The sequence below is a fragment of the Cnephaeus nilssonii genome (assembly GCF_951640355.1).
Source record: "Cnephaeus nilssonii genome assembly, chromosome: 13".
NCBI lineage: Eukaryota > Metazoa > Chordata > Mammalia > Chiroptera > Vespertilionidae > Cnephaeus > Cnephaeus nilssonii.
In genome coordinates this window covers 81,400,020-81,425,383 of record NC_137084.1, presented here as the reverse complement: position 1 = coordinate 81,425,383, position 25,364 = coordinate 81,400,020, and the positions used below count along the sequence as shown (strand labels likewise).

Genomic DNA, 25,364 nt, shown 5'->3' with positions numbered 1-25,364 from the left:
AATCTCCTCTGCGGAGGCTTCTGGACCCGGGTTCAGAGGCAGCTGTGGGGGTTTCAGGAGTAGAGATGGCCTGGCACTCATTGGCATTCGCTGAGTAACCGGGATGCCTCGGAGGAGGGTGAGGGACAGGTCTGGCTAGTTCTGCCCTGTTGTTTGTGCCTGGGATTACCTCACACTCCCGACCGGCTTCCCCGCCCCACCTGGCGGGGGCCGGCCCTCGGCCCTCCAGCCCCCTCTCCCCACATGCCCGAGGAGCCAGGGGCCAACATGGACCTTCCTGTCACTATCAGCTGAGTCTGGAAGCCTCATCCCCGGGGAGGCCATGGAGAGGGACAGCCGCCCGGTGAGTCGCTGGGCCGCGGGCCAGGCCTCCTGGCGCTGAGAAGGCAGGGCTGGGCTGGAGGCGGGCGGGGCCCTGCCTCGTGGGGGCCTCAGGGGTGGGGGCAACTGAAGGGGCCTTTTCTGCTGAGAAGCTGCTGGAGATCAAGACCTCTTGGACCTCTAGGGAGGAGGGAGGCTGACAGGCCGGGCTGTTGGAAAGCACCCGGGGCTGTGTGGCTGGCGCGGGCTGGCGCTCTGTGGCCTGGGAGCACCCAGCCAGGACACTTCTGCTGAGATGTCTCCTCTGCTGGTCTGAGGGTCACGGAACCTTCGGACTCTAACGGGGCTCCTGGGCTCCTGGGCTCCTGGGCCCTCCTCACTGGACTCCTAACCCTTCCACAGTGTCACCATGTGCTTTCCAGATCAAGGGCATTTCCCACCTCCCTGGGCCACTCGCTGCGCGCTGAATCACCTGCATGCCTGGGAGGGCCTCCGTGGTCTGTCCACAGCCCTCCCGCTGCAGTGCCAGCTCCTCTCCTCGCCGCTCGGGGGGGGGGGGGGGGGGGGGCGGGCGGGGAGCCTCCGTGGGAAAGCCCGTACGCACTCTGGTTCCCCTGTGTCCCCGCGTCCTCCTCCTCAGGAGCTCTAACGCCTCCTTGGCCTCATGTCTCCGCCCCACCCCTCTGGCTCTGCACTGCGCTGGGGCAGGGACTCTGGGAAGCAGGGGGTGATGTTCAGATAGAACGGAGCGTTGTCTGGGGCGTGAAGGGGCTGTGCCCACAGTCCCAGCCATGAACCTTGGCAACGTGCTGGGGTCTAACGTGGTGTCCCTAAACGCAGCAAGGGGGAAGGGTGAGCTCTCCGAAGGGGGCAGGCCCGTCCCGGGTGAGGTGGCGGCAATGAGCCTGGGAAGCACCTCTGTCCAGGGCCTGGGGCCACATGGGCGGGCACCGGGGGCACAGGGTGGAGAGCAGGCTTTTCATTATCGTGGAGCGAGTGTCGATGGTGCGGGGGCGCCATGTGCATTTGGGGCTGATCTAACATACCAGAATGAAAGATGTGCCCCTGACTTCCTTACTTAAGTTTCTCGAATGTAGCCCTGTTTGAGGTAGAACTGCCAAGACAGGAGCTGGGGGTGGGGGTGGGGCGCAGGGGGAGCTGCCGGGGGTGGACATTAATGACACTGAAGAGAGGCGGCTGGGGACCCGCCCCTCCAAGGCCCTGCCTCCTGGCCAGGGCTTCCTTGCAGAGCAGCGCCCGCCCCTGCTGCTCTCCATCAGGGCTGTGAGGAAGGCGGCCACGGCCGGAGCCTGACGGAGCGCCTGTGAGGGCCGGGAGGGTCTCAGGGGGGTCTTGGCAAAGGGGTGAGAAGGTTCTCTGAGCCTCTGTCCTCAAAGGAGGAGCTGCGGGATGTGGTGGGCAGAACACGGACCATGTCCCAGCTCAGCTGTGACTCGGCCTCTGTAACATGGAATAAAAAGTGTTTACTTGAGGGTCTTAGAACAGTTCACCTGGAGGCTCCTTTAGAATAGTGTCTGCCATCGCTGGGGACAGAGAGACAGACAGGGGCAGGGGCAGGGGCAGGGCCAGGGGCAGAGACAGAGGTAGGGGCAGGGGCAGAGGCAGGGCCAGGGGCAGGGGCAGGGGCAGGAGCAGAGACAGAGGTAGGGACAGGGGGAGGGGCAGGGACAGGGGCAGGGGCAGGGGCAGGAGCAGAGGTAGGGACAGGGGCAGGGGCAGGGGCAGGGGCAGGGGCAGGGACAGGGGCAGAGGCAGGGGCAGGGGCAGGGGCAGGGGCTGGGGCAGGGGCAGGGGCAGGAGCAGAGGTAGGGACAGGGACAGGGGCAGGGGCAGGGGCAGGGGCAGAGGTAGGGACAGGGGCAGGGGCAGGGGCAGGGGCAGGGGCAGGGGCAGGGGCAGAGGCAGGGGCAGGGGCAGGGGCAGGGGCTGGGGCAGGGGCAGGGGCAGGAGCAGAGGTAGGGACAGGGACAGGGGCAGGGGCAGGGGCAGGGGCAGGAACAGGGGCAGGGGCAGGGGCAGGAACAGGGGCAGGGGCAGGGGCAGGAGCAGGGGCAGGGGCTGGGGCAGGGGCAGGGACAGGGGCAGGGGCAGGAACAGGGGCAGGGGCAGGGGCTGGGGCAGGGGCAGGGGCAGGGGCTGGGGCAGGGGCAGGGACAGGGGCAGGGGCAGGAACAGGGGCAGGGGCAGGGACAGGGGCAGGGGCAGGGGCAGGAACAGGGGCAGGGGCAGGGGCAGGGGCAGAGGCAGGGACAGGGGCAGGGGCAGGGGCAGGGACAGGGGCAGAGGCAGGGGCAGGGGCAGGAACAGGGGCAGGGGCAGGAACAGGGGCAGGGGCAGGGGCAGGAACAGGGGCAGGGGCAGGGGCAGGGGCAGGGGCAGGAACAGGGGCAGGGGCAGGGGCAGGGACAGGGGCAGGGGCAGGGGCAGGGGCAGGGGCAGGGGCAGGGACAGGGGCAGAGGCAGGGGCAGGGGCAGGGGCAGGGGCAGGAACAGGGGCAGAGGCAGGGGCAGGGGCAGGGGCAGGGGCAGGAACAGGGGCAGAGGCAGGGGCAGGGGCAGGGGCAGGGACAGGGGCAGGGGCAGGAACAGGGGCAGGGGCAGGGTCAGGGACAGGGGCAGGGGCAGGGGCAGGGGCAGGGACAGGGGCAGGGGCAGGGGCAGGGGCAGGGGCAGGAACAGGGACAGGGGCAGGGACAGGGGCAGGGGCAGGGGCAGGGGCAGGGGCAGGGACAGGGGCAGAGGCAGGGGCAGGGGCAGGGGCAGGGGCAGGGACAGGGGCAGGGGCAGGGGCAGGGGCAGGGACAGGGGCAGGGGCAGGGGCAGGGGCAGGAGCAGAGACAGAGGTAGGGACAGTGGGAGGGGCAGGGGCAGGGGCAGGGGCAGGGACAGGGGCAGGGGCAGGGGCAGGGACAGGGGCAGGGGCAGGGGCAGGGGCAGGAGCAGAGACAGAGGTAGGGACAGTGGGAGGGGCAGGGGCAGGGGCAGAGAAAGACAGATTGATTCACAGAGCCAAGGTTTGTTGTTATCATCCTCTATGCTCTAGTCCCGGCTCCTGTCAAAATGTGGGCAAAGTTTTCCCTCCATGACTATGTTTTTCCACCGTCAAATCTGAGGATTGGACACCTGGCCCCTGGAGGCCCCTGTATGGCCCCCTGACCGCCTCTGAGCCCACAGAAAAGGGGGTTACAGGTGCACCATATCAGTGTGTACTGGTGTTTTAAAAGTGTGCACTTGGTGTGTGTTTAAATAAGCCACATTCTCCGTGCTTATAGAGGGAATGTGTATTAGAGAGGCCGATGTGGACCCGTGATGGCAACAATCCTTTGCAGATTGTTGCCATATTTTCTTAACATGGCGGCTCCAGCCAGCCCGAGCCCGCGGCGCTGTGGCCTGGACAGGGCTGGAGGCCCCCGGAAGGGCTCAGCTGAGGCTCCTCCCAGAGGGGGCCGGGCAGGTTACCAAGATGCCAGACCAGCAGGCTCAGGTCATGCCATCCCCCAAACTAGTGCAGTCACCCTCAGGACCCGGCACCCGCCCTGCATCCTGCAGGCATGCGTCCTCACCTCCGACCTCTGTCTCACGTCGTCATGGTGCCCGGCAGACCTCCACCCACGCCATCCTGCCCTCTGCCCCCTGCGCCCTCCGCTCTCTGCCCCGCCTCGTCCTGTGCTGGCCGCTGGGCACTGGAATGTGTGGGAGTGTGTGTGGGCCTGGGCGCTGGGCCTGGGCAGGAAGGCGGCTGATGTAACAATAGCCACTTAACCTAAGTGTCTTGTTTTGGCAACACAGCTTCCTCGTGGCGCACAGCACGGAGGTGGACCGTGCCCAGCTGGGTGTGCAGGGTGCTGGGTGGGGGCGCGAGGGGAGCCAGAAACCCCAAGCCCTGGGCTTTGCCAGCCAAGGGGAGGCCTGGCGGCACCAGCTGGCGGCCGGCTTGTCTGACAAGGGAGCCTCATCATATACCGGCATCGGCAGAGAGGGCACTGGGGGGACCGAGGCAGTAAGTTCCTAGATCATCCAAAGCTCTTGGCGTGGCAGAGTGGCCACTCAAGGTGTTTACATGATTTGATGAATGAATAAATAATAAATGAATGGAAAATGAGTGAGTGGCCCTGGCTGGTTTGGCTCGGTGAATAGAGCATTGGCCTGCGGACGGAAGGGTCCTGGGTTCGATTCTGGTCAAGGGCACATTCCCGGATTGCGGGCTCGGTCCCTAGTGTGGGGTGTGCAGGAGGCAGCCGATCAATGATTCTCTCTCATCATGGATACTCCTCTCTCTCTCTCCCTCTCTCTTCCTCTCTGAAATCAATAAAAATATATTTTTTTAAAAAGAAAGGAAAACAGGGAACAAACGAAGGGACGGGGGGGGGGGGTGCTCTGCGTCTGGCCTTTCCTGTGTGTATGGGAGGTGCCGCTCTGCGGCGACCTTAGCGCTCCCGGGCAGTGGCCCTCACGCTCTTGGGGGCAGCAGGCGCTTCCTTTGCAGGGGAATCTGAGGCGGAGCCCTTGCCCACAACTGGAAACTGGCTCTTCTCTGCTTGAAGTGGGCGAGGGACCCCAAGCCCCTGACCTGTGAATCTGGCTCCCAGGCCCCTCCGTGCGACTTCGATGCCCCGTGGACCCTGCTGGGACGCGGCTGCTGTCCAGCCCCTGGTTTTACAGACCTGGGAGCTGAGAGGAATTGACCACCCCGTAGGTCACGCAGGAGCGCAGGAGCAGAAGCAAGAGGCCGCGTGTCTCCCACACCTGGAGAAAAGAGGACTCGTGGCCCTGGCTTCTTAGTCTGGGGCCTGCTTGATTCCAGGCTGACCAAGACCCTGGGGTTAACATGCTGGTGGCTAGGGGGAGGAGGTGCTGGGAATCGGAGGGGAGCCCATGGTTGTGGGGTTTCTCTCGGTCCAGGGAGAGGAGAACAAGGGGAGCCTGTTGTGGAGCGGATGTGAGTGAATGACCACTGGAGCCCAGACCAAATTAAAATGTAGGGAGCCTTTATTAGCCGGCCTGGCGACCAGGCGACTGCTCTGCCTTTCTCCACGCAGGGAGACCAGAGAGCAGCCCCGACCCTTTGTGTAGGACCGCTTTTAAGCACATTAACCACATCTGGTTTTTGCAGAACAAGCAACCCAAGACAAAACGGTTTTTCCCAAGCAACGTCAGGGTCATGCCATTGACGACCATGTTGTTCACAGGGTCACCCTGTTCTTCAGAAAGCTGACCGTGATCTGTGAAAGAAGGCCTACGTGCTGGGAAGGGGCCATGAGACCCTATCTCAAGGCCTGGCCTGGTGTCAGCTCTGACAGCTCTGTTTGGGGCACAGTCCACGGCCTCAGTAGCGCTCAAATATTCCCGCTCTCCAACACAGCCCTCTGTTGCTGCAGGTACAGTGAGCCTGGGCTGAGCAGCGCGAATGGGAAAACTCATGATCCCCCATCCCAGTGCGGCCAGCGCCACGGAGGCCCGTTCAGTCCCTGCAGTCCACACCGCAGTGGGCTCTGCGGGCAAGGGGGCTGTTCGGTCCCATCAAAGGGACCCCTGAGCTTTCCGGCACCCCAGTGCTTCCAGGGGGGCTGGGAGCACTTCTTCCTGCCTGGCCCAGCGCCCTGGGGGGCCGGCCTGGGGCCCTGCCTGTGCCCATTCCTTTGAACACCCACAACGCTCCGGGTCCCTGGGAGAGTGGCGCTGCCACAGGGCCTAGGTCTGGGGAGGGCCTGCCTGGCACACTGAGCGGGCAGCAGGCAGCGGGCAGCGGGCAGCAGGCAGCGGGCAGCGGGCAGGGGGCAGCGGGCAGCAGGCAGCGGGCGAGCGCTGTGCCGGGCAGCAGCCCAGGGGCGGGGCCGGAAGATGCCACGCTGCCTTCTGGGCCTCCGCTGCCTCAGCAGCAGGATGGAGATGTGGACTAGAGAGTTTGCAAGGCCCTCGGGGCTCTGCCAGCCTGTGCCCGCCTGCCCTGGGCTGAGGCTGAGGGGGGCCCCAGGGTGCGGGCTGGACTTGCCCTTGGGCTGTGAGGATGCATGGGAGCCGCTACTGCAGGTGGACATGGTTTAGGGGGGCCCGGGGAGCAGTCTCCACGCAGAGCCCAGGGCTCGGGCCATGGCTGTGGCCTGGGGGCCATGACGTCACTCAGCACAGCCCCTCCACACAGGCCAAGGGGTTCATGGGCTCACTCCCACCCCCACCAGGCAGGGCCTCTGGGTAGAGTCTGCTCAGAGTGGGTGTGCAGGTCCCCGCTCACCTTGGAGTCGGAGCTACCACTGGACACCGCGGACAGAGGGAGGGAGCTGGGTACCAGGCGCCTTGGGCTTTCGTCCCTCCTGGCGCCAAGATATTCCTGAGTGACTTTGGATAAAGCACGTAAATGGTTTGGGCCTCTACTTCCTTGTCTGTGAAATGGGAAGAACAATCCTCATGGGCTCCTGTCCAGGAAAGTTCTTGGAAAGAGCCCCTGCTCTCTCCAGCCCTCCCCCCCCCCCCCCCCCCCCCGCCTCCTGGGCCCTGCCCCGCCTGCTGCCAGCCAGGCTGCTCCTGCCCACCCCCTTGAGGGGCTGGGTGAGTTTTGAGTGGGACGCTTGGGAGCAGCCTGGGGAGGCCTGGTGATGATGTGGGGAGGCTCAGGCTGTGTTCCCCCAGGCAGTCATCACAGAGACCGGCCCGGGGGGCTGGGCAGGACAGGCAGGGCCAGGAAGGAAAGATTGACAATGCCGGGCCAGGCCATGCCGGCGTCACCTCCGTCTGACTCTGCCCTGTCACACGCTGCCCGCCCGGCAGGTGAGGACCCTCGAGCTGCAGGCCAGTTGGGGGAGCCCGGGCCCCGGCCCAGGAGTTGTTGTCTGAGCCTCGTTGCTGGTTGTCTGTGTGCTGGAGGGGGGCCGAGCTCTAGGCCAGGGCTCGGAGCGGGGCCGGCCTGCGCTGGGCTCTGCCCGGGAACCTTGGCACCTTGAAGGAGGTGTCTGCGCAGAGGTGCAGCGGGCCTCTGGAGGGAGCATCCGCTCCAGGAGTTGAGGAGAGGACGTGAGTCCCTGGGCTGTAGGTTGGACCCCAGGGGAACGTCACGAGGGGTGGCAGCCCGCGGAGGGGGAAAGGGCGGCTGCGGAGTCTCCCGTTCGGGGCCCCAGAACATGGGAACTCCTCGCTCAGCTGGGGTTTGAGCTGAGGGACGGAGGAGGACCTCCGGAGGCCGAGACAGGGACGCGAGGTGTGAGCTCTCAGATGCTCTTGTGTTGAGGGATGGAGTGCCCTGAGGCTGGGGAAGACTCGGGGTGAGAACAGGGACAAAGGCCTGGCAGGCAGACGGCCACAGTGCCAGGTCCCAGGCAGGTGCCAAGGTTTGGCCAGCACTGTGCGGAGGGTTTAAGTCTGGCTTTGTCCAGCACCTCACGTCTCCCTAAGCTGAGCTGGCACAGCCCATCAGCCCTCTGGTTGTGCCCCGCGGCCGTCACCGCTCAGCACGCTGGCGCTGGTTGTGCTGGTACAAAGGGGGAGAGGAACGGCCCTCCCTGCCAGCGGCCGTGTGCCAGGTGGGCAGGAGCGTTCCCGCTTACCTCAGTGAATCCTCGGAAGTACCGTCCTATTCTCCAGATCCGAAACAGGAAAAGGGAACATAAGTGGCTTTCCCAAGGTCACACAGGTCATGCTGGTGGCCCAGGATCGGCCTGCCCGCCTGGCCCCCATGTGGTCAGCAGATGCCCACCACCTTCCACATGGCCTCGCCCGCTCTCCTGGCCCCCGAGTCCCGTTCCCTGGGGGCCTCCAGGGGCTGACCTGTTTTCATTCTCTGGAACCTACAAGCGCCGGGGAGGGGGGCCGAGCTCTGGCCACTGGGCTCAGCGGTGGTAAGCAGCCGCCCTTCGGGTTCCTAAACACCCGCTGCTGTGTGCGTTCACCGCGTGTGGGATCAGGACCGAGGCTCCTCGTTGAATTCATCCCCAGGCTCCACGGCCATGAGGCAGTGACCACAGCAGCGGCCTCTGACTCTCCGAGAGAGAACAAAGAATGAATGACAACCGCCTGCCTGGAGGGGCAGGTGCTGCCGGGGCTGGGTGTGTGCGTGAGGAGGACTTTCACCAGCTGGTCGCTGAGAGAGCACGTCCAGGGCGGGGAGGGCGGAGACAGGTGCCGGGTCCAGACCCGTGCCCTCCGCTCACCGCAGGCTGAGCCCCCACATTCCTGCGGCTCCCGGAGACCGTCTCGGCACAGCCGGTCAGTGTCCGCAGAAATCACGGGGAGGGCAGGTGTGCCCCTGGGCCGGGCCAGCTCCCAGCTTCCGCTGCGCTCTGCGGGCTTCTGGAGGGGACCTGAGAGGCAGGGCTGGTGTGAGGGGGGACGGAGAGGTCCCCATAAGGGGCAGAGGGAGGTGAGAAGGGGCCAAAACTGGTGAAGGGCCTGGCGTCCTGCAGACCAGGGCTCAACGCCAGCAGAGGCTGCGGACGCCTCCCCAATAGCCCGACTGCCGCCCCCCTCCAGATGGAGACCATCGGAGGGCTCAGGCGCAGGCGCAGGCGCAGCCGGTCTCCAGGGCCAGCAGCCCCGTGTCTTCGACCGCCGGCTGTGACCATGGCTGCACCATCTCACACGGCCCCCCTCAGAGGCAGCCGCCCAGGGGTCAGGGCAGGGCCCCCAGAACCTGCCTTCCTGGGCTCACATCGGGGCTCCGCCAGCTTAATCGCGTGGCTTAGTCGCTCTGCCTCTGCAAAATGGGGTGAGAATCCCCCTCAGAGGGCTGTTCTGGCGACGAGATGAGGAAATACACACCAGCACTCAGAGCCCCCTTCTCGGCAGCTATGGGTAAATTAGTGCGCCCGCAGCTGAGTGAGGTTACAGATCACGTCCGAGGGGGGTAGGCTCAGCCCCGTCCGCACCTTCTCCTCCCCCTGCACCTGCCTTCCCATGTCCCTCTGTGCCGCTGCCTGCGTGCTACCCATGCGTGTGCATGCGTGTGTGCGTGCATGTGCGTGTGTGTGTGTGTGTGCATACTGTGGTAATTCTGGGGTTACTGAGAGTGGGGGGTGTAAGGTAAGTCAGGGCTTTTCTTAAGCTGTGCCTTTCACACGTTTTGATGACAGCTCACAGTCAGACCAGTGTTACAGGCTAACACACACACCAGAAAGGGGCCGGTGCGGGGAGGGGAGTGGAGAGGGCAGGAGGGCTGGTTACCGCCCCCACGTGGACCGCAGCTCTCGGCTGCCTTCGGGGGAGGAGCTGGCCCAGCTGCCTCTCCTGTGAGGGGCCTTAGACATGTGGAGCCAAAGCAGGTGCCCCCTCTCCCCAGGCAGATGGCACTGCCCTCTGCCCACCTCTGCAGGGCCTGTGACGGGGAGAGACTTTAGGGAGCTGGGACTCTGGGCTTATTCCATCCCTGGGCCCTCCTGTCTTCCCACATATTCCCCCTGCCCCAGCCCTCCCCCCTGCCCTGGCCCTGCCCCCCCTGCCCCATGGGGTGACCCTGCACCCCTGCCCCGGCCCTGCTCCTCCAGCCTCTTGCTTCAGAGCAGTTCCCTGGAGCTCAGAGGGCTTGCAACTGGGTGGCTGGCAGGGATGCAAGCTGAGGGACGCCTTTGCTCCGCTTTCAGAATGCTTCCCCGGCAAGGACTCCAGCCCGGGCATCACCTTCCAGGTCCTCCTCTGGCACGTCACCGTCCGGCACGTCACCATCCAGCAGGTCACCGTCCGGCAGATCACCGTCCAGCAGGTCACCGTCCAGCAGGTCACCGTCCAGCAGGTCACCGTCCGGCAGGGCACCATCTGGCAGGGCACCGTCTGCCAGGTCGGCCTCCACAGCATCCCCTCCGAGGAGAGTGCACCTGGTCAGAGCAACACTTCTGGGGGCCACTCCCATCCGGGCCTCTCCTGCCGTGTCAGCACCAGCCACCAGGGCCGCCGGGGAGACGCCAGGTGAGGGGCAGCTGCAGGAGGAGGAGAGGGGCAGTCCGTGGGGGGAGGAAGGCTTGGCCTTGGCTCGCCCCTCCTCCTGTCGCCCTCTGGCCATGTGTGGGAGGAAGGGAGCATCGGGGGCAGCAGGGGACTGGCAGGGAGGGGCCAGAAGGAGTCATTAATGCAAACCCGAGACAGCCAGCTTTGGGGCAAATGGGGAGGGGCTAGAAAGCAGGTCCACCAGGCGAGTCACTGCGGAGGCTGCTCAGTGGGGTTGGTGCCCATCTCAAGGGCCCGGGTTCCAGCCAGGCCCCACCGGGCAGGCCCCTCCCACCCTCACCTCCCACTGCCGCCTGCCCCTAGGTGCCCGCTCGCCCAAGTTCTCCTGGCAGGAGGGCCAGAAGCGGCTGCCGCTCATCGGGTGCATCCTCCTGCTCATCGCGCTGGTGGCTTCGCTCATCCTGCTCTGTGAGTGGACGGGGGAGCATGCACCTTGCGGGGGGGGGGGGGGGCGGGGGGAGGAATGTGGCCATGGGGCCGGTGCTGGGGCACAGCAGGAACACGGAGGCCACCACTGCAAACGGCCTCGGACACGGTGCCCCCAGACCCTCTGGAGCCTGGGGTTAGGAGTGTGGGAGTCAGAGAAGCCGGGCTCCCGGCCCGTCTGTCCTTCCCGCTGTGCCGCTTCCTGGACAGGTTGGTGCACCACTCAGAGCTCAGGTTCTGCATCTTCAAATGAGATGAAATTCATTCGTTCACTCATTCATTCGTTCACTCCTTCATTCAACTTTCTATGTGCCCAGGAAAGTCTCGTAAAGACTTCACGGGTGATGAGGAATCTGAGATTTGGCACAAGGCCTGGCACAGCATCCCCCTGGGAAAGGCCAGTTATTACAAAACAAACAAACACTCCCATTAGGAAAAGTTTCTCGGCGTTTCCCGTCACCGAGATAAATTGTTCTGGTTCAGGAGTTCCCCTCTTTGGAAACGATACTCAGGACGTGTCCCGGGCCCTCTGTCAGGGGGCCTGGGAGTGGGAGGGGCACCCTCCTCTCTGTGAGCAGCCCTTCCCTCTCCCCAGGCACCTGCCACCTGCCTCGTGTGCCTAGAGAGCCCCCGTCTGTCGCGTGTGCGCGCCTGGCCAGGGTGGGAGAGCTGGAATGCGGGGAGGGCTGGGTGCTGTTCAGTGCCAGCTGTGGGGGCTGAGGGGGCAGGGCCGTTGGAGCGAGGGCCGTGATGGGGGGCCGTGTGCTGGTTAGAACACGGCTTCGGTGCCATGCAGACCTGCCGAAGCACGGGCTCTGCGCCTACCCAGCTGGTGACCCGGCAAGTTAGTAATTCCCTGAGCCTCACTCCCCACCTGCCCACGAGGTGCAGGCGTGGCTGTCACGGTGCCTGTAAGCCCGCCCCGTGGGTCCGCGTGAACCTCCTCCAGGGCTCGGGGCTTGCTGCCCGCTCTCCCTCCTGCTCCCGCACCAGGCACCTCCAGGGGACCCCCCCCCCCCCCCCCCCCCGTCCACGGACAGCCCGAGGAAGAGCCTCCTGGCAGAGCTCCCGCGTGCTCCCGCGTGCCCGAGTCCTCTGGCTTGTAGTCCTGCCAGCGCCAGGGAGGGGTCACGACTAGAGCCCAGGCCTGACTCCCACCCGAGCTTTCCCCACAGACGTCAAGGGGATCAGGGCTCGTCCGGGACACAGGCCGTGGGCGGGGAGTGGGGCACGGAGGAGAGGCACGTCCTGCAGATCAGGAGGGATTGGCGTCTGAACCTGGAAGGAGCAGTCACACAGGTGACCTTCACCATGGGGGTCACAGAGGGCGACCTTCACCCTGGGGGTCACACAGGTGACCTTCACCCTGGGGGTCAAACAGGTGACCTTCACCCTGGAGGGGTCACACAGGTGACCTTCACCCTGGAGGGGTCACACAGGTGGCCTTCACCATGGGGGTCACAGAGGGCGACCTTCACCCTGGGGGTCACACAGGTGACCTTCACCCTGGGGGTCACACCGGTGGCCTTCACCCTGGGGGATGGAGAGAACGGTGGGGGCGGGGAAATAGGGTCAGGGCCGGGACAGGCAGGGTGAGGAGTCAGAGCCCCGGTTTCTCTGGCTTCCGAGGGCCAGTGTGCCAGGCGGTGGGCTGACAGCTCTGGTGTGGAGTCAGGTCAGAGACAGGGAGTCAGCGTGAGGCGGAGATGGTTTGTGAAGTATGTGTATTTGGGCGCCAGCAACTCCGGTTGCTCTTTGAGTGGGAAGACATTTAAAAGCACAGCGACAAGTCGTGGGGCAGGAGCTGAGTGTAGGAGACATCGCTTGTCCAGGAGGAGACAACATCCAGGGGCTCCTGAGGCCGAAGGACCTCGTTGGAGAGCAGGCAGGTGTTAGCCATGTCTCTGCCGTCACCTGCAGAGCAGAGGCCCGGAGGCCGAGGGCTCTGAGGGGCCCTGGGGCCTGCAGGAGTGGTTCCCCGGCCACCACTCTGGCCAGCATGCAGGCAGGGGAGCTCGCGAGGCCGTCCCCATGTCCACACCTCCCTCCCTCTCTCCTTTTCTCTCTGGGTGGCTGCTCAAGCCGGCCTGGTGCTGCCCTGCTTGCAGGAGCTTTCTGGAGCATTCTGGAACATTCCTGAGTAGCCTTTTTCTCCATACAGATGGGGGACGAGAGCCCCAGAGTCCGAGAGGGAGTGCAGGTCGGTGTCTCAGAACCCCGGGCCTCGGGCTGCTCCGTGTCTCCTCGCCGTGGGGCTGGCGGTGACCGCGCTGTGTGCTTCATCTTTTCCAGTCTACTTCTGGAGGGGCCACACGAGGATCAAGTACAAGGAGGCGGTGGAGAGCTGCCCCCGGCACGCTGTGCGCTGCGATGGCGTGGCCGACTGCAAGCTGAAGAGTGACGAACTGGGCTGTGGTGAGCGGGCTGGGCGTGCATGCGTGCACATGAGTGTGCATGTGTGAGTGTGTGTGTGTGCACGTGAGTGTGCATGAGTGTGCGTGTGTGTACCGGAGTGTGTGTGTGTGCGGGTATGTGCATGTATGTGTGTATGCGTGAGTGTGCACACCCATGTGTGCACTCTGGTGACTGCAAACTTGAATGGGAGGTGATGGACAGTGAATCGGAGGATTTGGGTTCTAGTCCCGGAGGCTTGTGTTTGAAACCTGGCCTTGAGTGCTGTGTGATGCGGTCAAATCGCTTACTTTCTCTGGATGTTAGCCTATGTGCCCCTCCTCTTTGCCCAGCACGTAACCTCTGACCCCCCTGCGGTTTCATGGACGCACGTTTGTGAGTGGCCGGCCTAGATGAGCGCAGAGGTGGTGCTGAGCTCCGGTTCTTAGTGGCTTTTGCAGGCTGTCTGCGTGTGGCCCCGATGTGGGCGATGGTGGGGGCGGGACCCTCCACTCTGCCTGCACGTTTCCATGTGTCCTGCCCATGGCCGCGTCCATCTGTGACTGAGCCTGTCTAGTGAGAACACGGTCGGATCATAGATCACACACCCCGGCGTATAGCAGTGACTGCGTCTCGGGGTGACAGCGCCTGCCCTCGTCCCAGCGATGGCCCAGGCCCTGCTGGATGGAGAGCCCCTGCCCCGCCCCTGCCCCAGCCCTGCCCTGCCTCTGCCCTCACAGAGTGTCGTGGGCTTCTAAGCACTGGCTGATGCCCCTCGCTCCGGGGCCAAGGTCCGGGCATTTCCCAGGCCTCAGCGAGGGGTCTCAGGACAGGTGCCTCTCAGAGCCTTACTCAGCTCACCCCCAAACGAGGCGCCTCCTGGGTGCTGAGGGCCGCTCTGCCCTCTCGCCCTGCAGTGAGGTTTGACTGGGACAAGTCTCTGCTCAGAGTCTACTCGGGCTCCTCCCACCAGTGGGTCCCCATCTGCAGCGACAGCTGGAACAGCTCCTACTCCGTGAAGGCCTGCCAGCAGCTGGGCTTTGAGAGGTAACTTCCCGCAGGTCCTTCCGGCGCCAGGGACGGCTCAGCTCTTTGCAAGGGCATCAGGCGCCTTGCAGCGATCTCTTATTAACATGACTCTTGGGGACCAGGGCTGAGGTGACTAGCTCGGGGCCCTGGGGCCTTACAGGTCTGGGCAAGCTGTTTCCCTGCGGGCAGCCCCGTAGCTCTGCAGTAGGACCCCCTCGTGCGGTCCTGGGCACCTCGTGCCCTCCCTCACAGTGAGTGGTCACTGCAGGCCTCCGAGGGCGTAGGCATCTAGCAGGGCTAGTCTCCTCGCTTCTGGAACTGGAAGCTCGGGCTGGCAACCCTCCAGTGGACTCTGTGCTGTGGCAGGGTGGCTCGGGCTTGAACTCACAAATGGGAGTGAAGTGGGCAGGGGCGGCCAGGGACAGGCATACGAACCGCCGGCTGATGCCAGGAGGGGGAGGAGGGGGAGGGGAGCGCTGACCTCTGGGGTCCCAGTTTGCAGGCCACATGGTCACATGCTCTCCTTGGTCCGTGTCTTGAAGTCAAGTAATGTTGGGGTCTGTCCATGTGTGCGAGGTCGTGGGGAGAAGAGCTTAGGACCTCACTGAGGGCTCTCCGTGGAAGAAGCTGCTAGAAAACCAGGTTGGGGGATAAGGACTTAGACCCAGCTCTGTCCCTGCCTCAGGCTTAGCATTCCCACCTGGGAAGGGGAGTCTGGGTGATCTCGTCAGGAGACCTTGGACATTTTTAAAAAATATATCTTTATTGATTTCAGAGAGGAAGGGAGAGGGAGAGAGAGATGGAAACATCAATGATGAGAGAGAATCATGGATCGGCTGCCTCCTGCATGCCCCCTAACTGGGGATCAAGCCCACAACCGGGCATGTGTCCTTGACCAGAATTGAACCCAGACCCTTTAGTCTGTAGGACCCTCTATCCACTGAGCCACACCAGCCAGGGCTGATGAGAGTCTTTAGGTGCAGGGTCTGGGTCTGCAGGTCCGCGGGTCACGGTGCCGGTGGAAAGGGCCAGGTCAGCTGTCTCAGGTGGAGCGTCAGAGTCCCCCGCAGAGCCTGTTCCAACCCAGGACCAGACTCCCTGGTCCAGGAGGGCTGAGGCAGGGCCCGAGTCTGCATTTCCAACAAGTTCCGGAGCCGGGGGGGGGGGGGGGTGTTGAGGCTGCAGGGCTTGGCAGAGAACACACTGGGCGTGATCGTAAGTGGGCTAACTATAGGGCTAGTGGGGGCAGTCAGGGTTAGGTGGGCGGGGTCAGACCATATGGAGCCTGACAGCCCCTGCCCCCCACCCCCTCCCCGTCACCAGGGCTGGCCAGGACCATGCTGGGGGGATGGAAGAGGACCCTGTATCATGAGGGCTCACTCGCCCCTCTCCCCTTGCAGTGCTTACCGGACAGGCGAGGTGGCCTCCCGGGATGCCATCAGCAGCTTCTCCGTCTCCAAATACAACTCCACCCTCCAGGAAAGCCTCTACAGGTGAGGGGGGCAGGCCAGCCGCCTGGCTGGGAGCGGGGGTCGGGGGGTCAGGGGCTTTGACGTCAGGGAGCCCCTCTTCCTGGGCCTCTCTGGGACCTGGCCTCCAGGAGCCCATTGTGAGTGTCAGGAGCATCTCAGAACCGGAACTCATTCGCCACCTGCCTCCTGCCTCCTTGCGGAGGCTTGGTGCAGAGAGCACCACGGGGTCAGGGGTGTCCCCAGAGTTTACCTGGTTGCCAGAGACAGTTAGTAAGTTTGGGGGCCAGCAGTCAGCCAGGTGTTTGGAGTGAACCCTGCTGCAAGGTTTGCGGGGGAGGAGCAGCAGCAGGGAAGTGCCAGGGGCCTGCGGGCAGGGGCAGGGGCCGACCCGGGGGGCATGGCCTCCTCCTGAACCTCCTCAGGTGTCAGCTTCGCACTGTGGCCCCGCCCAGCCCCATCCCACTGAGAGGGCGGCTGGGGACACTCGACCAGCTGGCAGTGTCCACCTCAGGAGACGGGAGACAGAGAAGCAAGGCTCCCAGGGAAGGGGTGGGAGGGAGGGAAGGAGCCGGCTGCTCCCGGTGCTGCCTTGTGCCAGGCAGTGCCTGCTCTGTGCCAGGTGATCTGCAGGCACCTTTGCTGGTGAGCATGGCGGAACCTGCCAGAGGAGGGTGAGGCGGCCTGCTCAGTTGTGGAAGAAGCTGGAACAACAGAGGCACAGTTCAGAGGATGGGAATCCGGTCAATGTGTGCAGCCGCCGCTGGAAAGGAGGGGGGGGGAGAGTGGGGAGGGTTTGACTGAGCTGTTTCCATTCCTGGTGAGCGCACTGGAGGGGCCTCCCACCACGAGGGAGAAGGTCAGAGTCTCCATGTGTTTGTGCAAAAGAAATGGGATAGGAGCTGAGCAGGAGTCAACCAGGGAAGGCTTCTTGGAAGAGGTGGCTAATGTGCCCTTTCCCCACCTCTGTCTTTCCTCCTTCAGATCGGAATGCCCTTCCCAGCGGTACGTCTCTCTCCAGTGTTCCCGTAAGAAGATGCTCTTCCTCCTGACGGTGGCCTGTGGGGGTGGGAATCTGGGGCAGAGAGGTGGGGCCGCTCTGGGGGCCATGGCTGGCCCGGGGTCCACCAGGAAGAGGGGCTTAGCCAGCAGGCCTGCTTCAAGGCCAGGGTTCCCGGAAGGCCCCTGGACAGTTCCAGCCCAGCCTTCTCTTTCCCTGACCTCAGCCCAGCGGCTTCGCTCACACCAGAGAAGCACGTCTGGACTCTGGACTCTGGGTTCTGGGCGGGGCAGAGGCCTGGAGAGCAGGGCCGGCCGCTGACAGCCCCTCTAGCCACAGGCAGGAGCCTGGATCCAGCGTCAGCACCCCGCCGTGTTGTGTGCAAGGCGCTCGCCTGCCTCCTTACAAGCATGAGCAAGTTTGGTTCTCGGGAGGCAGGGACTACCACCGTCCCCGCATTGAAAGGAAACGGAAGTGTTTACTAGCTTAAGGTCAGGCCTCTGGTGGGGGAGGAGCTGACCTCTGACCAAGGGTCTGACCCCTAAGCCCAAGCTGGTCATTGGTCCCCGAGTGGACAGTGTTCTCAGCAATGGCCAGGTGGGGTGCTCCCCTGAGCAGGACGGAGTGCCACCCCAGACCCTCTGGTTCCTCACTCTGTCCCCCGCAGAGGAAAGAACACATCTGCACGGACTCCAAGGCTGCCCCCCTTGTCCACGGTTTTGGGGGGCCGACTCACTCCAGGAGGTGCCGGGGAATGTTCCCTGGGATGAAGGGCCCTCAGCCGCATGAGCTGAGCCACTGAGGAGCCACGTGGGCACAAAGCCACCTGTACTCGTGGGAGGCTTATGTCTGCTCTGGTTTTAGGGCGGGAATGGCGGTCCCAGCACCGCACCCACTGACTGAGGGCCACGGGAGGTTGATCTGCTTCCTGGGCTCCTGACAGCGGGCGTATCGGGCACTCACTGGGCACTGGGAATCTGAGGAAGAGTGAGCGGGCAGAGGGCAGAGGGGCCTGCCCAGGGTCGGACTTCCTGCTGGTGGTTCCGGGTGGCCGGCCGCCACGGGGCCTCTGCCTTGGCAGGAAGCACGGAGCCGTATCAGAGCCAGTGCGCAGAGTGGTGTCCACGGGCCGGTGGGTGCCCTCGGACCGGGCTGCCTGAGCCTGCCCTGGGCCCGGGGAGCTTGGCAGGGCTCGGAGAGCAGCAGCGCTCACGGGTCATCTTCTCTCCTCCCCCAGACTGCGGACTGAGGGCCCTGACAGGGCGGATCGTGGGAGGGGCACTGGCCCCCGAGAGCAAGTGGCCTTGGCAAGTCAGCCTGCACTACGGCACCACCCACATCTGCGGGGGCACTCTCATCGACGCCCAGTGGGTGCTCACGGCTGCCCACTGCTTCTTTGTGTAAGTGCCGAGGGGCAGGTGATGCGAGGCTGCAGGGCTCGGGGTCCCGGGAAGGGCTGTGTGAGGCCGCCCTCCCTCTCCAGCGGGCCGGGGCCCTGCCGTGGCAGCGTGCAGCAGGCCCTGGGCCCTGGGCGTCTTGTTCTGCACCAGGCCCAGCATGAGACGCTGCTGCTGCTTGGTGGCCCCAGGGAGAGCGAGGCGGCAGGAGGAGCCTGCCCTGAAGGCCGGGCGCTGGGCTCCTGGCTGCTGGTTCCTGGGACCAGAACTTACAGGAGAGGAGCCTGGGAAATCAGGACCCTGTCTGGGGACCTGAGGGATGGGGGAGGGGTCGGAGTGGCCGCCAGGCTTGTCTGTGAACGGAGGGCAGGGATGGGCTGAAGAGCCGCCTCGGGGCACCGGCCCAGCAGGGAGCCCTTAGGGGGCCACTTTGTCCTGCCGAGAACTCTGGTTCCACTGAGGACAGTAATACTGAGAGGTGTACTGCCCCCTGCTTTGGTCTTTGGGGCGCGCAGAGGAGACAGTGGGGTGACTGCTCCCAGCGATCCTGCCCGGCCCTTCCCTTTCTGTTGGAGGGTGCAGGGCAGGCTCGGAATGGCTTGTGGGAGAGGGGGCATTGCTTTGGACCCCTGAGCTAAGACAGGCGCCTCCGGAGGCCATGTCATCCCTCCTCCTGCCGCCAAGCCGGGGCCCGCCGCGCAGCCCTGTGTGCAGCACACACCGCCCTGCGGTGGGCTGGCGGGCAGGTGACCGGTCTTGCTCCCCTGTGGCTCCGGCAGGACCCGGGAGAAGATCCTGGAGGGCTGGAAGGTGTACGCCGGCACCAACAACCTGCACCAGCTGCCCGAGGCGGCCTCCATCTCCCAGATCATCATCAACGGCAACTACTCCGACGAGCAGGACGACTACGACATCGCCCTCATGCGCCTCTCCAAGCCCCTGACCCTGTCCGGTGCGTGAGTCCACGCCGGTCACACCCTGTCCGGCTCATCGGCAGCCCTCGCCGGGCAGCATCTGCCAACCCAGGGGGTGGGCAGAGCTTCAGTGTCCGAGTCGGGCTCAGAGGTCACTTAAGGGGACATCTTTGTGTTACAATTAGGGAAACTAAGGCCCAGAGGGTGGAAATGAGTTTGCCCCAAATGACACAGCCTACATTGAAGTTGGTGCCGGGCCAGGGCCTGGGTGCGGTATCATCGGGTCCCTAACCAACAGATCACATGTTTTCCCCGTGGGTCACGGAGCACTCGCGAGGGGCAGGCACTGGTAGGCGTGTGGCAGCCATGACTTCGTTGGCTCTGCACAGCCGGTCCCGCGGGGCAGGTCTGTCGTCGGCTTGGTTTACAGGGAGGAGATGGAGCTGTGGCGGCAGCTCCAGGACCGGCTCCGGGGTCCGGCTCCCCGGCAACGCTCTTCCCACTCAGCTCCGGGCGGCGGGGCTGGCCCGCGGGACCCCTGGGAGTCATACGCAGACAGCCTATTGCCATGCGGTGGGGCTAAGGACCGATGAGGCACACGAGGAAACGCGACTGAAGGTCTCAGGGGACCCAGGAGGGCTCCACGCACGAATCCACTCACTCGGTCGTTCACTTGCTGACTACGGAGCGCCCGCTTCGGAGTGGGCTCCGCGGTTGCAAGTGCAAATGGAGCAGACAGCCAGGGGGCTGAAGGTGGGGTGCCGAGGGGCGGGGGCCGTGGGCTCCAGTGGGGGCCGGCGGGACAGGGAGGCTCTCAGAGGCAGGCTGGCTCGGCGGGCCAGGGCTGCCGGGGGCCTTGGACGGCTCTCTGGTTCTTCCGGCCTTTCCTGTGCTCTGGCCTGTCACTGCCTCTCCCGCATGCACCTTGCCTCCGGGGCGGGTGGTGAGTCAGAGCAGTGAGCGAGCTCCTCGGGTGGGGTGAGGAGGAGGGAACCCTGGCGGAGCCTAGCTGGCCGGGGCTGACCCAGAACTACCCCCACCTGAGCCACAGCCGCCTGTGGGCGAGACCTCCGTCCTCCTCCCGCTCCTCCGGAGCAGGCCTTTCCCGCCCTGTACAGCCATCTCCACGCCCCGCGAGGCCCGGAGGAGTCCCAGCCCCGGTGAGGGCCACCCTGGTCAGACCCTGGACCTGACTCTTGGTTTAGAAATCAGAGCAGGTCCAGTCGGCCACATGCAGGCTACGGACCTTGCGATCACAGAGCATCAGAGAAAACTCATGGAAACTCACTGGGAAACTTAGTTTCCCCATAAAATTAGTGGGATATGTAACAGTTACAGATGTTCCAGACTCCGTGTTGCAAAAATAGGGACAGCATATTTTAAGAGACGGTGTTTTGCATATTTTGTTAATAATTGATACTATCCCTTCACTTATTTCTTGTTTGTTTACTCTGAGGCAGACAGGTGTGTTAGATGTCAATGTGCAAAGCCCAAATTATAAGAGAATTTCTTTAAAATATGTTTTTATTGATTTCAGAGAGAAAGGGAGAGGGGGAGAGAGAGAGAGAGAGAAACATCAATGAGAGAGAATCATTGATCAGCTGCCTCCTACACACCCCACACTGGGGATCGAGCCCACAAACCGGACATGTGCCCTGACTGAGAATCAAACAGTGACCTCCTGGTTCATAGGTCGACGCTCAACCACTGAGCCATGCCAGCCGGGCTGTAGGAGAATTTAACATTCATTCTCCCTTCCTCCTTCTCTCTCTCTTTCAAAGTTGCTGAGCATTTACACTGAGTGGCTAGATTATTATGATCTCTGAACGCATAATAATCTGGCCACTCAGTGTATATCCTATATAATAAAAGGCTAATATGCAAATTGTCCCCGCAACCAGGAGTTCGGCCAGCAGGCAGGCCGGCCAACCGCCCATGTCCCCTCCCCATGGCCAGGCTGGCCGGACCCCACCCATGCACGAATTCATGCACCGGGCCTTTAATATATATATACATACACACACACACTGAGTGGCCAGATTATTATGTGTTCAGAGATCATAATAATCTGGCCACTCAGTGTATATTCCAGGTGCAGGAAGCTGCAGTGAGCAAAACAAACAGCTGAGAACACGGCAGACGTGTATCAGTGCACATGTTCTTCTCGGGAACGGGATGTGGTGGTCCGTGCCCGCTGCATCAGGAAGAGCGTCCCCAGAGGAGCGCACGGAGTGACCCACAGCAGCGCCTGCACCGGCTCATTGTCTCTGACGCGGGAGCAAGTGAGCAGCGATGCTGTGGCCTGTGCCTCGGAGGGCGCGCCCTTCTTGCCGGGAGAGGCTGTCTGACGCGGAGGGAGAGCCTCGGGTCCTGGCCACCGGCAGGGGCCCTCCCAGACCAGGCTGGGCACTCCCTGAGACAGCGTGGCCATCACACTGGACTTAGCCTGTGACTGCTCCTTGCTCTGATGGGCAGGCAGGGGAGCCACTCTGGGGGTAGAGCCCCCAGTTACCAGGATCTTCTTGGTCCAGGGGAGCTTCTAAGGCACAGACCTCTGTCCACATGGCACCCCTGGCATCAGGATGCTTGGGGACTCTGGAAGCACCCTGAGGACTGGGGGGTCAAGATAAAGTGATTGGCTCTAGCTGGTGTGGCTCAGTGGATAGAGCGTCGGCCTGTGGACGAAAGGGTCCCGGGTTCGATTCCGGTCAAGGGCATGCACCTCGCTTGCAGGCTTCTCTCCGACCCAGGCCCTGGTCAGGGCGCCTGCAGGAGGCAACCAATGGATGTTTCTCTCTGTCTTTCCCTCTCTCTTCCACTCTCTCTAAAATCAATGGGAAAATATCCTCGGGTGAGGATTTAAAAAGAAAGGAAGAAAAAAATAAGCCCTGGAAGACTCAGAACTGCTCTGGGGACGGGGAGAGGCTCCTAGGCCATTAGTCCCCTGTCCCTCCACTCCCCTCCGAGAGCTCGGTGCCGCCACTGACGTGCGGTCTCCTTGCAGCTCACATCCACCCGGCCTGCCTCCCCATGCACGGACAGACCTTCAGCCTCAACGAGACCTGCTGGATCACAGGCTTTGGCAAGACCAAGGAGACAGATGGTGAGAGGTGGGGGTGCTAGGCTGTGTGCATGTGCACATGCGTGCCTGTGTGTGTGTCGCGCGTGTGTGTGTCTGTGTGCAGTGTGTGGGGTGACGTGCTGGGTAGGTAGGTAAGGGCCTAGCTAATGAGGGTTTGGGTCTCTGACCTCACGGGCCTGGGTGGGACTGTGTGACCTGTGTGTACGTCAAAGCAGTCATGTGACCGTGCCCTCCGGCTAAGACCACCAGGAAACTTCTAGAACTGAACATGTGGGGCTCTGCTCCTGTCCGAGTGGGACAGTCGTCATGGAGAGCCAGGGCGCCTCTCAGCAGGGGCGTCAGGAAGGACTCGGCACAGGGCCTGGGCTTGGGTTTCAGGGGAGCATGTGTTTAGACCGGATGCTGTCGGGGAGCAGGATAAGTCTACGATCGGGTCCCTAAGTCATCTCGTCTGGGGCTGTGGCCACATGGGGTCTACAGCTGCCATTGGCGAGGAAGCGGCGGCCGTCCCTCCTGGTGGGAGGTGCTGGCGCTGCGGTTTGCATGGCAACCTGCGTTGCTTGCGCCTGTGCCTGCCCAGGTTGGGGAGCGCCCACGGCCCTGGAGCGGCCTTGTCTGGTGTCGGCCCTCTAGGTTTGTTTCCGGGCGCAGGAGACCGCCCAGGCCTGTCCGGCGCCCATGGACGCAGGCTGGGCTCCCCTGCTCAGCGTGCCTGGCCTGGGAGCCACTCTCTCTGACCTCGGCTCCCGGCTGACCAGCTGGCCTCCTCCATCTGCAGATGGGTCAGCTACACCTCCTCCAGCTCATAGTTACTGGGAACAAAGGGAGGGGGGGCCCTAGTGGATGGTGCTTTGAACACGGAAAAGCACTGTGCAACATGCAAGGCAGACTGGGAGGCTGTGTGTCCATGTCCGTCTGTCTTTGTCATGTGTAGTGAGCTGTGTCTGGCGTGAGGGTGTGTGTGTGCGCACATGTCTGGGTGGCCAACCCCAGAGATGGTGCCTTCCACGAGGGGCTGAGTCGGGGTCGGGGCCGTTGGAAGGCCGGAAGCTGACATCTGACCCCCCCCTCCCCTCCCTGAAGAGAAGACTTCCCCCTTCCTGCGGGAGGTGCAGGTCAGCCTCATCGACTTCAGGAAGTGCAATGACTACCTGGTCTACGACAGCTACCTCACCCCCAGGATGCTGTGCGCGGGGGACCTGCGGGGCGGCCGCGACTCCTGCCAGGTGGGCTGCTCCGGGACCCAGGGCCGTTGGGAGGCAGAGGTGCTGGATCAGAGGGGAATCGGGTGCCCAGCTTTCCTGCACAAGGCCCCCTCCCCCACTCTGCTGATGCGTGTACTCCCCACAGGGGGACAGCGGGGGGCCCCTGGTCTGTGAGCAGAACAACCGCTGGTACCTGGCAGGGGTCACCAGTTGGGGGACGGGCTGTGGCCAGAGGAACAAGCCGGGCGTGTACACCAAAGTGACGGAGCTCCTGCCCTGGATATACAGCAAGATGGAGGTGAGGCTGCGGGCACCACCAGCCGGCGGGCAGCGCCCACAGGGGCACTGGGAAGAGGGCTCTCAGCGGCCCCTCATGTTCCCCTATCAGGGGTCACAAAGCGCAGAAGACAGGCCAGGACAGGGGTCACACCCTGGGCCAGCCCCGCGTCCCGGGTGCCCTGCGCTCCTCGTCCTTGGACGGAGCAGGGTCCGAGGTTCAGGGGTGGGCCTGCGGGGTGTGGCCAGTGTTGCTCCTCTCCCCGGGATGGGGGCGCGCCCTGCATCACACAGGCCGCGGACCACAGACAGCCTAGGGAGTGGGGAGGGGCCGGGGAGGGGGGCCCGGAGGGAGGACTCTCCTGGAAGTGGGTCCCTGGCGGGATGGGGGTGTCAGGAAGTGGAGGGTCACCTGGGGCAGAGTCTACGCCGGAAGGCCGGCGCTCTGCCCGCTGAGGGCAGGACAGTGGCGCTCAGAGGGGACAGGGAGCCGCCGGGGCTCGGAACCCACCGCCATGGCTGTCCCTTCCCTCCTCTCCGAGGGCCGCCAGCCGCCAGGCGGGTTGTGGAGGCTCTGAGCCGCCGTGTCTGTGTCTGGCTCGTGGGCCCCAGCTCAGCCTCCCCTGTCCCTCCTCCTCAGAGCGAGGTGCGCCTCCGGAAGGCCTGAGCGGCTGCCTACCTCACCACTGCTGCTGGAGGCTGCGCCCGACCCTCCTCCGCCGCTCCCTGCCTGCTGCTCAGCGGACATGCAACGTGCGTGTGCGTGTGCGTGTGCACGTGTGTGTGCATGTGTGTGTGCGTGCGTGCGCGCGTGGGGTTGTGGGCATGCATGTGTGCATGTGTGGGTTGTGCGTGCATGTGCACGTGTGTGCTTGCTCTCCCAAGGTCTTCAGAAACCAGGAGGGTGGTCAGCTCTTCCCAAACCCCAGGCTGGACATACCTGCGAACCACAGTGTGGCACCTGGGCACACCCACAGGTGTGTCCGCGCGGAGGAGACACGCCGGGAAGGGCCTGGAGGGTCACGTCGGGAATTGTCGCCCCTCCTACCTGGGCTCTGAGACTGGCCCAGAACACGCAGCGCCCGGGCGCCCGGTGACACCAGCGCGGTCCGGGATGGTGGCGGTCTCGTCTGAGTGCCCGGCTGTCCCTGCAGGAGGAGGCTCCGGAGCGTGGCCGCCGCCCCGGCCGGGCTGACCTTGTAGACAGGGGTCACCAACCCGGCGGTTGGGTGTGGACTTGACTTTATTTTTATATTTAAGAAACAGAGTTGGATGTATTTTTAAAGATTCTCCCCAAAGGCCTGCAGATAGGAGAGCGAGCGCCGGTCACGCCGAGAGCTCCGCGGGCCCGCGGGCTGAGCCTCTCCGGGCTGAGCCTCTCCGGGCTGAGCCTCTCCGGGCTGAGCCTCTCCGGGCTGAGCCTCTCCGGGCTGGGCAGGTTCCCGGCTCGGGCTGAGGGGCTCCTGTGCTCCGCAGGGAGCGGACCTCGGGGAGGCGGGCAGACCAGGGCGGAGAGAGCCCCGCTGGCTCACTCGGGCTCCTCCCGGGGCCCCGGAGGCGGGGAAGCCGCGCACGGCCACCCTCATTCCCAGCTGTCTTCTGGGGACTTCGGAGTTTTTCCTCTGCTTTCTCCATCTTTCCATTTCTCAGCTGTTTCCGAAACCACACTGACATGAAGTTGCCATGGAGAGAACTCGGACACTGCCCCCAGTCCACCGCCCCCCCCCCCCCCCCCCGGCCCTTCTGAATGCTCCCCTGCCCCGCCCCGCGAGCCCTGGACCTCCCAGCCTCACTCCCGCTCCGGCCGTCCCGTTCTCCTCACCTGGCCTGGGCCTGTCTGGTGGTGTATGGCTCCCAGAGGCAGGGTCCAAGCAGATCAACCCCACCCGGCCATGGCAGGCAGCCG

At 64.0% G+C, this 25,364-nt stretch overlaps 1 protein-coding gene across 1 annotated transcript; it reads left to right on the top strand.

Annotated features, from left to right (window-relative positions):
* The first annotated feature begins 219 nt into the window (after positions 1–219).
* Positions 220–25,364, top strand: TMPRSS13 (transmembrane serine protease 13). Its single transcript, XM_079786979.1, has 13 exons — positions 220–343; positions 9,909–10,230; positions 10,573–10,677; positions 12,988–13,110; positions 14,004–14,133; positions 15,516–15,608; positions 16,569–16,612; positions 17,822–17,984; positions 18,761–18,933; positions 21,900–21,998; positions 23,061–23,203; positions 23,328–23,480; positions 24,099–25,364. The coding sequence occupies exons 1-13, from the start codon at positions 323–325 to the stop codon at positions 24,123–24,125; spliced, it is 1,596 nt and encodes a 531-aa protein (XP_079643105.1). The 5' UTR covers positions 220–322; the 3' UTR covers positions 24,126–25,364.